We start from the raw sequence: 13,590 nt of genomic DNA on the forward strand, positions 1-13,590 counted from the left end.
GCATTTAAGTTCCTCTATTTTCCCCCAAAGCACTTCGAGGTCTCATGGTAATGAAAAGGTGACTCCAGAACCTCTGAAGTAAATACAAAGTGCTTAAAGGATCCCATAAGTTCCAGCAAGAACCTCAAAGATTGTCAATGCTCTTCCAGTTACCCTTCTATAGGAAAAAGAGCTTTGAGGCACCAAAATTACATTTTGAAGTTCCTTGAGTATCCAACAGGATACTTGAGGCTCCTTTAGTTTTTACAGTGTAGTGTCGCCCCAGATCCGGCCCACATCTGGTACACGTGGATTCCACACGTACCAGATGTGGGCCGGATCTGGGCAGACACTACGTTGCTGTCTGGGTCTGGTGGACAGTACTGCTCCACTAAGTTTTTTTTTTTTTTTTCTTGCTCAGCCAATGTAAGTCATCATTTATATAAAAACCGTAAGTCGGATCAGTTAGAAAAGATATAGCAACAAACTTCAGAACAGGCCCAAGGTCTGTGGCGAGTTTTTTGCTTGTAGCATTAAAGCTCTAGGAGGAGTAGCAGTTAGAAAATGTTGTCTCAGAAGAATAATAAGTTAGTATTTCAATATGTTGGCTTCAAATCCAACATAATTACCATTATTTTCTATATCCTTTCAGTCATGACACCTTTTAACTTATCCTTACTGGCAAATAATCATGGCCACCTAAAGTGAATTATAAAATAATTTTAGTAAAGCGATATAATAAAGCGATCAGTAAAGCGATTATTACAGATTAAGGGAATGTAAACAGGTGGGACAAAAATTCAGATGTAGTCAAAGGTAACTGCTAATTTGATAACTGCTAATGACTTTGTGACAGTTGATAAAAAAAAAGTGTAAATAGTTTCACCTACACCCATGCAATCCTGTTTGCCGAGAAACTGTGGATTAATCTTTGACATGTTTTGACAAGTCTTGCAAAGCTTTCACAGTTAAAATGTTATTGCTTAATTTGACAGTTCTAACTAAAGGCTAATTTCCACGTTTACAATCTCTTGAGAAGATATAAATAAACATTAACTTCCCCTACACTGTAAATGATTGATGATTGATATATATGTTTTTTTGTTTTGTTTTTTGTTTTTTACAGTGTATGAATATTATAGTCAATTTACATTTCAAAGTAAAGAGTTATACTGGATAAACACAACTAGGATATACAATGTTTTAAAAGAATATAATTCATATAAAATATTGTAATATTATAAAGTATTATTATAATTTAAAATAATGTTTTCTATTTTAATATATTTAAAAATGTAATTTATTTCTGTGACGGCAAAGCTGGATTTTCAGCAGCCATTATCCCAGTCTTCAGTGTTACATAATCCTTTATGTAGGAATTTCAGCAGAAATCATTCCAATATTGACTAATTAATAATGCTATTTTAACATTATAATATGGAAAAAGTCATAAGTGTACTTTAAATAGAAAGAAGTCTCATATTCATTCTTTACCTTTTTCTATTTCTTTGGTGTGTTTATGTTTTTAACTGAGAGAAGTATACGAAAAAAAGAAATGGTCAATATTCACTTTTTTTTTTTTGGTAATAAGACACTTTTATTGATTTTACTGATTTGGACCAACATGCTAGATTTCTATACAGTGTAAATGGTAAAGCTAGCTCTGAATCAATCAGGCTTGCTCCACTGAGCTAAAACATATACACAGGGAATGGTTGCACCCTTAAAAGCATAACTCAACTCACGCACAGACATTCACCCAAGGCTGATGTAGCGTTGTGTCAATCACAATTACTACTGATATTACAGGTACACTTATGATATGATTCCATACAGGGGGCATATCTGCACCCTATTCAATTCAAATGAGAACTTCCTTTCAGAAGTGAAGAAAACAAAATGTAAACAAAACTTCATAAGTCATTAAACAACCAATAAATACCTCTGTACCTCTCTGTGATCTGAGAAGTTAACACAGACAAATCTGTTTTTCCCTTTACATTTCCAAAGTATCCATAAACAGAAAGCAAAGGTCAGTGTCCGTGCTGAATGAGTCAGTCAATTACAGTGTAGTAGTACTCAATGTACTCCAACTAAAAGCTGCTGGATTGAATAAGGATAAACTGGCATTTTAACATTTCACTTGCTTTCTGACACTTCTTGTCATGTGCTCATACTCATTTCTTCTACGGTACAAATAGCTAGACATGACTTGTATCTGGCGGTATGTGAAGCAACTTTACAAATAGTTTGTCTGTACAGTGACCCTCGAGAGATTTACGCTACAGTTTGAACTCTAAAGTGGTTTCAAAGACAGACATTTGACAGCAATTTTGAAACATTTACATCTTTCTTTCTTGAAAAAGTGCATTAAGGATTCACATGAAATACATTTCAAATAAATTGATATAGCCTACTACACAATGTGTCTCCTCCTGGTCAGTGCACTGGCCCAAAGAGCAGCTGTAGACATGAGTGGGTTCCTACACAAGGCAAACACTATAATGCTGCATAATGCTAATTCTTAAAAGTGAACTATAGTTATTTTTGGAGGAACGTCCCATCTTTGCATTCTGATATTAAAGCCAGTTTGAAAATGACAGCTGATATATTTACAATAGAATTGGACTGTTTGATCAATCCGCGTGGAAACGAATTATTCTAATCAATTAAACATGTGCATGATTTGCTCTTCTGTCACGTTCATAGTCTTCCGACTATCTGCAATACGCTATAAATGTCCTAAGATAACATTCTACAGAAGGGGATCCTTCCTTGTTATCAGTTTGTTTCCACGAGCCGTTTGCTTTCATTGAGAACAGGAAATTATAAAGAAAACTATGCCGTAAACATTCAATAAACTGTGATGACACAATTGACACATTATCACAAACACACAGACAGAATAAAAATTTCAAGTTATGTGTCACAGAAAAAGAAAAAGAAAAAAAGTTAAAACAAGTTGCTGTAATGAATTGCGTATGCATTCACAATCTTGTGCACAGTAGCCAGCAGGATTGAGATGATACTTTTAAAAATAGCTAACATGCATGTTTGCCGTATTTTCTGGGCTATTTGTTGTTTGAATTTCCCTCTTGCTTTTGAACTCTTTGCTCTAATCCTGCTTTTTATGGCAAAATTATAGAATTTCTTGTCTGCATCTGATTTAGTGCTCATCCTTGTATACAAAAATACAAAACAAAGAAAAAAACCTACGTCTCTACATTTTCAAAAAAGTATACATGTTAGACATAGTCGACATTTTTGTTGATTTTTGCCCTTTACTTTTCGAATTTTTAGGATTTTTGGCAATTTTGTTACTAAAGTATACTATTTTACAATTGAAACTGATATAACACTGATTCCAACCAGTTACTAAAAGTCAGATGGGAAGGCCAAATATCCAATCTGAAAACACAACTGGAAGCTAACCAAGAGGAAGCAACACAACAAGCATGTGGTGTAGATGACGCTGTAAATCAGATGTGAGCTATTAACAGGAACAGCCGCCCTCAGTAGTTGGAGGTTCCTGTGGTTTGTCCAATTTAATGTCAATCACTGGAGAATGCTGTTAAGGAATAAAAACTTCAGAAGTTTTACATCAAACAAATGTGAATAAGGTGAAAATAATCCAACCATAAAGGCCTAAGATCACAGGACATTATATTTATATCTTTTTAATGCAACTTTTTTCTGTGTAACTTAAAAATATGCCTCAATACTGACCCCTCCAGGTATTCGGAGTAATTGCAGCCATAAATGCTGCAGAATAGGATATGTTTGACCAACGGCATCTTTAATTACAGCCTGTAAACAAAAGGCTTTATACATAGCAAAAACTATGTTTTCTTTGTTACGTTACGCTATTTTAGCAGATAAGAGCAACATATTTTGTCAGCACTTATATTTCCCCACTTTTTCATTTTATTTATTGTGTGCTGACGTCCATCAGCAAAAAGAGAACGGGTGCCATCTAGTGGTCGTTATCGAAAACCCAAATCCAAAGTCTCTTTTCTTGCCAACATAAAACATAATCTCATGTGTTGTTGTAGTGGGGCTTTTACGCTTGTTCAGTCACAACAGCTGCTCATGGCTGCGGACGACCCTCTCAAATGAAATGAGCTCATGTTTGCATTCATGAACAAATGTTGAAGTCGTGAGTAGTGTGATGTGAGTGTGTGTGCGCGCGCGCGCGTGTGTGTAGTTTGGTTAATAGCGTCCTTGTAAAATTATATTTTGAATTAATTTCACTAAATCTGTCACATAAGTCTCATTCATATAGCCTACTTAAAATATACAAATAAATGTTTTGGGAAAGCAAAGTGAGTAGGCTACAAAGCTATCATAACGTTTAATGCCACTATGAAATCAAAATGGACTTTTTTTGTTGTTGAATATTGCAGTGTTTTTTATTTAGCTACACTGTATTTACAGCTGATGATACATATTACACCTGATTAATTTGAACTTCATTTAAACATGTGTCCTCAAAGTGAATCATTCCAGTTACAAGTTTTAGAGCTTTGATAAAAACAAAGTTATAACTGCAGGAAACCAATTGGCCTTGTTTGGGAGTGAGGGGTTTGCATACTGCATACTGTCAGGCCAGATGATCAGATCGCCTTTCAAGCTCTAACATTCTCTTCAAATTATAACACAGCTGTATTTATGAAATGATCAAAAGTAGCCTACCACTACTCCGATCCAATGCTATGCCTCCCTGTGCTATTATGACTGCACACATGCAAACATACATGCTATGCAGAGAGCACACAATTAACACATCCCACACCTCTGTCAGTCACACAAAACAAACAGAAAGACGACACTTTGTCATTCAAACTTACTGGATATGAAATCTATCCTATTCTGCTGCCAACCTATTCTCACAAATGAAGAGGAAAATGTTTTTTGTTACCATAGCAATAGACTTTCCACTGCCACTAATGAGTGACTGAATGCGGCAGAAAATGCAATGAGAGGAAAATAAATTAGCCTCAGAGTGAAGCAAGGCCAGTATTTGAATTTCATGGTGTAAATGACATGAATCATGAAAATCAAGAAATATATCACCCACCAAAACCTCACCTCGGTAAATGAGACTCTACACTGTCAAAAAAAAAGAAAGAAAAGTGGCTAAATCACTCACTCAGAATACTACAGCACTATGCTGATGAACAGCTGTTGTACAACGACCACTGCATACTTTCATTACTCTGGAACTTTCTAATATCAAAAAAGGAAGGTGACAACACAACAAAATATTTTGCTATTGATGTCAAAGGCTGTACATCCCATCGAACTACAGTATTTTCACGCAGAAGCTCAACATGGACAGGTTGTATTGCATGCACTTGTTCTCAAAAGCTGTTACCAAAACTATGCACATTAAAGTCACCATGAAATCATGGAATAGTGAAAGAATGGGCAATTTTTTTTTCTCAGTGGAATATTGCAGTGTTTATTTATTAATGAATCATCCGTGCACATCATTATTTTTTTAAATGGTGTATCCTCGTAATCATAAATCAAAATGAATCTTCCCCTCCCTTTTTCAACAACATCTCTTCTCTGATGACACTCTTCTCTTCTCGATTTACTGGTTCGAGGGCGGGACAACCTGCCACTAACATGAGATCAAAGCAACCTGGACTATTCAGACGGCACAAGTTCTATAAATGTTTGAGTTACAATTCTTATCATTCAACGTCTGTGATTTCATGTACCAATTCGGACGGGACTAACATCTCAGTGTTTCCGCGATTTGGCTCTATTTATTCATTTTATAATGTTATTTTCGGATGCTTAATACAAATAACTGTAATGTTGTTTGTAGTTAGACGAAAAAATTGTTGGGCTAACCTTTAATTGTAAGGGTAAGACATATTTTGTTTTTGATGTCAGAGGCTAAACATTTTAGTGCAAATTTATCTGTCATATGGTAGAAACAGCCAAACTAGACACATGCAAATGGGTTTTGACACACCTCGATCCTCAAAAATCATACACAAAACTATGCAAGCCAAAACTAATTTGGAAAGATTTTGCTTTTGCTTTGTTAAATCTATAAAACAGACTTTTAAGAATAATATTTAAAAGTATTATTATAAGTAAAAAATGATTTTTCAGTCGCTTTTTAAGTGAAGTAAAACAATAAAATGTGGCAAGTTTTATCCATTTGTGTTTATATGTGTGCTATTTTGGTCTATTTTTCATCCACAATGTTGATTGATTGATTTTTAGAGACTTTAATAATATTAATGATATGAGATAAAAGTAACAGGTGTCTGGTTTGGGGTTGTGGGAGTACATAAGACAAAAATAGTAGGGAAACATTGCCCTAGAGGTCATAATAGTACTGAAACAAAGCCAATCAGTTTTTCGCTTGTTTATGCCTTATTGAATGTTAAGTAGAATGCAGCAGAGTAACCCGATTACAGAAATCCGTTCTGAATTGTTGAATTGTTTTTGTTTTGAGCTCACTGAAAGGATACTGCCTTCTTTGCTTGTCTCCTGCATGCTCTCCATTCCTGGAAGGGCAGCTGCCACACGTCGAAACAGCTGCGGGAGAGAAGAGACGACACGGTTAGAGATTTTAGCTGTGTTGGTTTCAGTTGGTTCATGTGAATTGGGGAATGGATTCCCCAAAGTATCACGATTCTCTCTTCAATGGCTCGAAACCTTGAGAAAAAAACCCTTTTTTTCTTGCAAATATGCGAAGGCACTTGTGTGCTATAGAGACAACCGCATTCTGCTTGCAGCCAATTAAACACAAACTCACACAAAACCACTGAACAACTGCATAAACATGCCTAAGGTTTCATGGTTGAAGCAAAATACAAGGGCAATTGCAGGCTTCACTGTACATGATTCTCATGGGCGTTTGCGGCATACGCCTGTGCATGACTCAATGTAAGTGATTAAATGCACTAACATCCCCAAATGCTTTTCTAATGTGAAATTAATGTAAATAGTTATGTTTCAACTCAGTTATCTCTTAAGAACAGGACAAAACATGTATTAATATGTTAAAATTGATCTGTGCATAAGTAAATGCAGCCAATTAGACCTGCGGCTGTCAAAAATTGCTTTGATTTCCATAATTATAATTTGGATCGGATCGTGAGGAGCCTAAAGACCCCCACCCCTAGTTTGTCCAACAAAACATTGTATGGGTCAAAATTATAGATTTTTCTTTTATGCCAAAAATCATTAGGATATTAAGTAAAGATCATGATCCATGAAGATATTTTGTAAATTCCCACCTTAAATATATAAAACATTTATTTTTGTGAGTGAATGCGGCTCTATCGCCAATAGAAATGGACAACTTTAAAGGCGATTTTCTCAATATTTCAATTTTTCTGTACCCTCAGATTCCAGATTTTCAAATAGTTGTATCCCGGCCAAATATTGTCCTATCCTAACAAACCATATATCAATGGAAAGATTATGTATTCAGCTTCCAGATGATGTATAAATCTCAATTAAAAAAACAATACACACAAGACTGGTTTTGTGGTCCAGGGTCACAGAGTCAAAAATACTTAAAATAGTCTAGCGACCACCACTGTCATGCATAATGTACAGCTTTCTGGCAGAAAATATGATCTGAACAATTTTTAAACCAGTAAAAAAGGGACCTGGAGCAAAGTGGACTTTCTCATGTGTATTGAAGCAGACCTGTCTAGTAATATACTGTATATATATTAATAGAAATGAAGATCCCATGCAACCAGTTCTTTTCAGAATCATAAATGTCACCGACTAAAACACCTGCTGACCTTTAAAGTGGACTCTATGTAGAAGATGATAAAGGAACAGCAAAAAGCACTTAGTCTGGTTCTGCCTTCTGAAACTTGCAATGCATTGCTAGCGTCCCGCTCCAAGCTGGGCAATTAATGGCCCACCGCACACCTCCATTACAACCATCCTCTAGAAAGGGCCGTTCCCAGAAGCTATATGAGGCTATACAGCAATGATAAATAGCCCCACTCACTCCCAATCATATCAAACAGGGCAGTTAGCTTATGTAGCCAACACCGCCCCTCTCATTTCATGTCTTCAATCACAATAGACAAGCCATAGAGAAATGGGGCACACTGGACCATTAGGCAGAGAGGGTCAGAAAAAAACCCCACTCATTTTTTTAACTACCTTCAGGCCATTGTTTTTGACAGGAGAGAGCTATAAAAATGTTGTAATGTAGCTGGGACAAAAACAAAGGCACACAAAATCATTCCATTTAAGAAAAACAGAGACAGACCCTGTCCCAAATAGAGCACTTAATGTTGACTTGCAGGCTTCACGCATCCGTGAACTCATACAAGATCATACGGTGTCACATTTTTCATTTTACGTTTCAGAAGGATGAATACGTGTTCCCGCTTTGTAGCTGCTAGCATAACACAAATGTAAAAGAGTTAGCTAACATTTTTTTAGCTACTGTTGTTAGTTACAACATATTTGACCATTTTAAATTCTCATTCAGGTCTCTGCCTCTTTTCAGTTCAAATTTCAGTGTTCAATGTTTTTGCTCACTTGTGGATTCCTGATCTGTAAAGAGACAAATATCCATTTTATTAGTCTTAAATTTTCACCTATCAATGAAAACTCTGTCATCATGTACTCAGTCTCATGTTGTTCCAAACCTGTAGGCATTCTTTCTTCTGCAAAACACAAAAGAAGACATTCTGAAGAATGTAGGTAGCCAACATTGTGAACACTGACAATGAAAGAAAAAACAACAACATTTCTCAAAATATCGTATTTAGTGTTCCACATTCAATCATACAGGTTTGGAATGACATGAGAATAAGAAAATGATGACAGAATTTACATTTTTGTACCATCCCTTTATGCACAAATGTTTGACAGCTCAGTGTCACTGACCAATCAAAATCAAGTATTCCAGAGAGACGTGTAATAATAGACAACATTGTAGAAACGCACACATTCCATAGACATTTACTGTTTTTAAATAGAGCTAGTTATAAATACTACAACGCAGCCTTAACCAACAGAATTTTTTTATACATTTTTACAATTTAAAAATAAAACAGCTGTAGAACTGAAGAAAACTAATTGCTTTATTATACACTAAAGCACAAATTGAATGTTCTTGCTATGCAAAATGAAACTTCATATTCTTACAAATTATAGCAATGAAAGACTGTTAAACAACAAATTACTCTGTTATAATTATTATCCAAACATGTTGAATATTGTATTATTTACACAAGAGTTCAATTTCATCTTGGAAAGAACTTGACGCCCTGCAATTCTTCAATCAATATTTGAGTCATTATTTTGCAATTACCTCTTCGAGGTAATCAGTTTATCTAATGTTGCTGTTATTGGAGAAATAAATAAGAAAATTTCAGTATTGACCGTAATCTCAGATGAATGCAGCTCCCTGCTGTAGAGCTCACAGAATCAAAAGTGCAAACAAACATGTGCTCCAGTCAGCCACACACACATACATGTCTAACAATGTAAAGGCTTGGAAATTGTCTCAATTTGTAATGGAGACTGGAACAAGTCAGCTCCACATCTGATGCCATTAATATGTTGTGTCAGAGATTTATTGTGTCTTTTAGTGTTGTACTGTCAGTACTGAGCTCATGTGAAACAGTGATACTGTACATGGCTTTAAGAAGAATGAAGGCTCAGTGTCCAATACAGCTGATGGAACAATGTACAATAATATAACTCACTCTTGGTTTTGAAGAATGACAGTATAAACCTCATTTTCAAGTTGCAAACTATAATTGTAAAATGGAGAGACTCTAAATTCTGATTGGATGACTTGTGTTCAAAGCAGTTTTAAAATAAACACACACCTGTGGCTATACATTCAATATGAATGCACAGTAGTAGTATAGTTCAATATTAGGACAATGCAGTAAAAGTTATGATTACTGCCAACCTGTCTTAAATACCCAAATGTAAGATGCTTAATGAATTTATTGGGTTTTTACCTGCCACCCGCCAAATGCGGGCGGATTTCAGCAGTGCCGTGTATGGCAGTCACTCCGGGCTGAATTTTAGCCTATAATATATACATATTTCAATTGTAGTCTTTCAAAAAGGCATCTGAAATAATAAACTAAGTTCAATGTAGTGTTGTCAAAACAATACATATTGATACTGAAATATCTGAAACGCTTCAAAGTAGAATCAAAGTGTATGCACGTTGTGCACACGCTACATTGATTATGGCCAAGCATGCGCCCTTAAAATAGCATATGAATAACATGCGCAACGCGCCACTGACTTTAAACTATTTTTTCCTGGTTAGTAGCGCAATTGTTTTCTAAACCTGCAAAATAGCATGAAGGAACGTTTGCGCCGGAACACGCCTCCTTTTTTGCGCTGAACCGCCCAGGGAGCGCAAGTTCATTCCCTAGTTTAGCGACGTGCTTCTGTGGAGGGAAAAGCGCGCTTTGCGCGGGTGCAAAATAGGAATGATACATGCGTCGGTGTACAAAGTCAATTGCGCTTGGTGCAAGATAGGGCCCGTAAAGTTTATGTGATAATACTTTATTTTTTTCCTTTTCGTCAGCTGATTTTTTTTGTTTTTATTTATTTATGTTTTTGCCATTATTGACACAAAAACATTATATGCTCTCATTGTGCATAATTTTAACTCTTTATTGAATTTTGATATCTATTATCAAAGTACAGGGGTTTTCAAACTGGGGTCCAGAGACCCCCAGGGGGCCACAAGATGAGGTGTTGAATTGTGTGGAAAAAAATGACATCATTTTTTTTTAAAGATGCTTTCAATTAATTAAATGTTTTTAATATTTAATATTTTTTCATATTTACTGAAAACATTTTTTAATGACATATTTATTTCTTTATGGAAAAATATGTTTCCGTTTTTATTAACAATCATTGTTTCAATTTGATAATTAGAATTTTACTTTTTATTTTTTTCATGTCAGACATTCCTTACCTGCACTAAAATCACTTTAGTGCCGTTAGTGGCTTACTGCTTTATTTTAAAGATTGTTGAAATTAGAAATCTCATAAAATAAATGTGATCTTACTCTATGTCACTAAAAATGTACTAAAAGAGACACAATAAGAACTTTTGTACTTGAATAATTACATGACACTTGACAAAAAGAAGCAAAGCTTGATCATTCTAACAGAAGAGAGACAAAACGACTATCACAGTCTGTGATCCAGTCAGACAGAGCTGATGCTAACACACACAAACACACACACCTTAGCCCACACAACACACACAGTGTGCTGTACGCACTTCCGGCTCTCAGAGAGAGAGAGAGCTCTGCGTCACATCTGATCTCTCCCACCTCGGCGCTTAGTCATCCTGAATTATGCTTTCAACTGCACCTCAGAAGAGAAATCCGAAAGAATGAGAGCGTTTCTCACACCTACACACCGTGCCTGTGCCCGCTCTTTCCTCTGACAGAACAAAGTGGTGAGGTAAAACTTACCTGTTTGACGTTGTAGCCCGTTTTGGCACTGGTCTCGATAAACATCACACTCAGCTCTTTGGCCCGCTGCTCGCCTTCCTCAATCGTGATTTGCCTGTGAAAAGGTTGAAGATTTTAATTCATTTATTTAAGTTAAATACGTTTATTTATAAAATATTATTGAACTGTGATGACCCCTGCTGAAAAAACATGAATTTCTATGCTGGTTTGGAGCTGGTCTGGATGCTGGCCCAGCATAGCCATACTGATCCATTTATTACAATCCATATATTACAAAACAGCCATTAAGATAAATGGGGAAGGGCTAAAGTATACTTTCTCCAGGCCTCCACGGTGGGGACACCAGCATCAAAAACACAACGCTTGCTGGTGACTAGCTATACTGGTCTTGGCCAGAGGGATTCCATGAAGAACAATAGCGAAGAAACGGAGGCTACATTTCCAGGACTACACATGAAGGCAAATAATCATTCTGCCAATAATGGCAACCAATATCACGAAACTGCCCAGCCCTGACAGTAGCCCAACAAGATTTATGAAAACAGCAATAATGGAAATGTGGTATTTGATAAAGTGGTTAGAGGGTCACAGATTATGGGTGAAGGATTATCAGACAGCACAGGCTCTGAGACAACAGCATCAGTCATTGCCTCCCTCACTCATCTACTAACTCTAATTAATTGATGTTGAAACTGATTAATTGCACAAAGGGAAGGTCAATTAATTAAGCCTCATTTGTATGACACACTTGTGACATTAATCCATATCTGTGGCTCTGATGCATGTTGGTGTGTGTATGTGACAGAGTTTGTGAGGTGGTTGAGAGAAATGAGTAGGCTGAAGAGGAGACTAGCTGTATCTCAGAGCAGGGGGAAGTGAATAGGACATGCTGTATTTAAGCCACTGAGCTCTGTCTGCTGGGACAACATTGATGTAACCACCCAAACTCCTTTGTTCTCTCCACAGACAGGAGCACAGAGACGTGTGTGAGTTTATTTAACCCGTGAATTGCATTCCTGACTCTCTGCTTCTCAAATAATACAGCTTATTCTCTGTAAATGGTGCCATTTATGCCCCTATAAGACATAATTTAAATGAAACGTAATTACATTAGTTGATTAGATTTAATGTTATTTAGTGTGTTTTTCATCTAAATATCAGCCATTTTGCATAACCCTGCTGATTAACATTACATTTTACTTTTACATTGTTACAAAAAAAATCTATATTTCAATGAAATGCTGTGCTTTTGAAGTTTCTAGTCATCAAAGAATCCTGAAAAGAAATGTATCACAGTTTCCACAAACATATTAATCATCACAACCATTTTCAACATTGATAATAATAAGAAATGTTTCTTGAGCATCAAATCAGCATATTAGAATGATTTATGAAGGCACTGAAGACTGGAGTAATGATGCTGAAAGTTCAGCTTTGCCATCACAGAAATAAATGACATTTTAAAATATATTAAAACAGTTATTTTACATTTTTATAATAATTCAAAATACTTAAAAAAATAACTGTGTTTGATATCACACACACTTCATTTATAATACTTTAAGAACTAAGCGTGTGTGATAATTTAAGAAACACACACACACAAACACATTAAATGTATGATAGTCACTACAAATGTGACAGGATTGAAAACTTTACCAGGTATAATAAACAACTGTTGCTATACTGTACAATACTGAATATTTAGGATTGAATGGGGTAATAGTTTTGGAATCATTGACAACCCATATGTGTTGAACACTAATCTGAATATTATCACTCCATAAATGAAATCCCTGAATCTGACAAAAGAGCTGGGTTTCCATCCAAAAAAAAAAAGAAAGAAAAAAAGTGAATTAGGTGATTTCCATCAAGTTGTTCGAGCAGATGATGGTGCTGTGGGTTACCCAGTAACCAACACTCATTTCTGATGTGAAACTTCAAAATGCACATAAAAACAGGGTGATGGAAATATGAGAAGGGTTTAACTCTTTTGCCATTTATGCAAAAAATACATGTCAATATGCCTTCTGTCTGTCCACGTCACCCATTGCTCAGTAATTTCACATACTACCAGCTAAATTTACAACACTAGTTTGATCATTAAGGATATGCCACCGTGACTTCCTTCCATTTCAGAGTC

General features: G+C 35.8%; 1 protein-coding gene across 1 annotated transcript in view; it reads right to left on the reverse strand.

The window, feature by feature from the left end:
- Positions 1–1,561: 1,561 nt before the first annotated feature.
- rab6ba (RAB6B, member RAS oncogene family a) overlaps positions 1,562–13,590 on the reverse strand; it is a 50,250-nt gene continuing 38,221 nt past the window's right edge. Inside the window, exons 5-7 of the mRNA XM_081380618.1 lie at positions 11,448–11,541; positions 6,474–6,540; positions 1,562–3,537 (exon numbers count right to left, since the gene is read on the reverse strand). Coding sequence (XP_081236744.1) covers positions 3,473–3,537; positions 6,474–6,540; positions 11,448–11,541 — 226 coding nt within the window. The 3' untranslated portion in view covers positions 1,562–3,472. The remainder of the gene's footprint in view (positions 3,538–6,473; positions 6,541–11,447; positions 11,542–13,590) is intronic.

Source organism: Scardinius erythrophthalmus (assembly GCF_964197995.2).
Source record: "Scardinius erythrophthalmus genome assembly, chromosome: 12".
Classification (NCBI taxonomy): Eukaryota; Metazoa; Chordata; class Actinopteri; order Cypriniformes; family Leuciscidae; genus Scardinius; species Scardinius erythrophthalmus.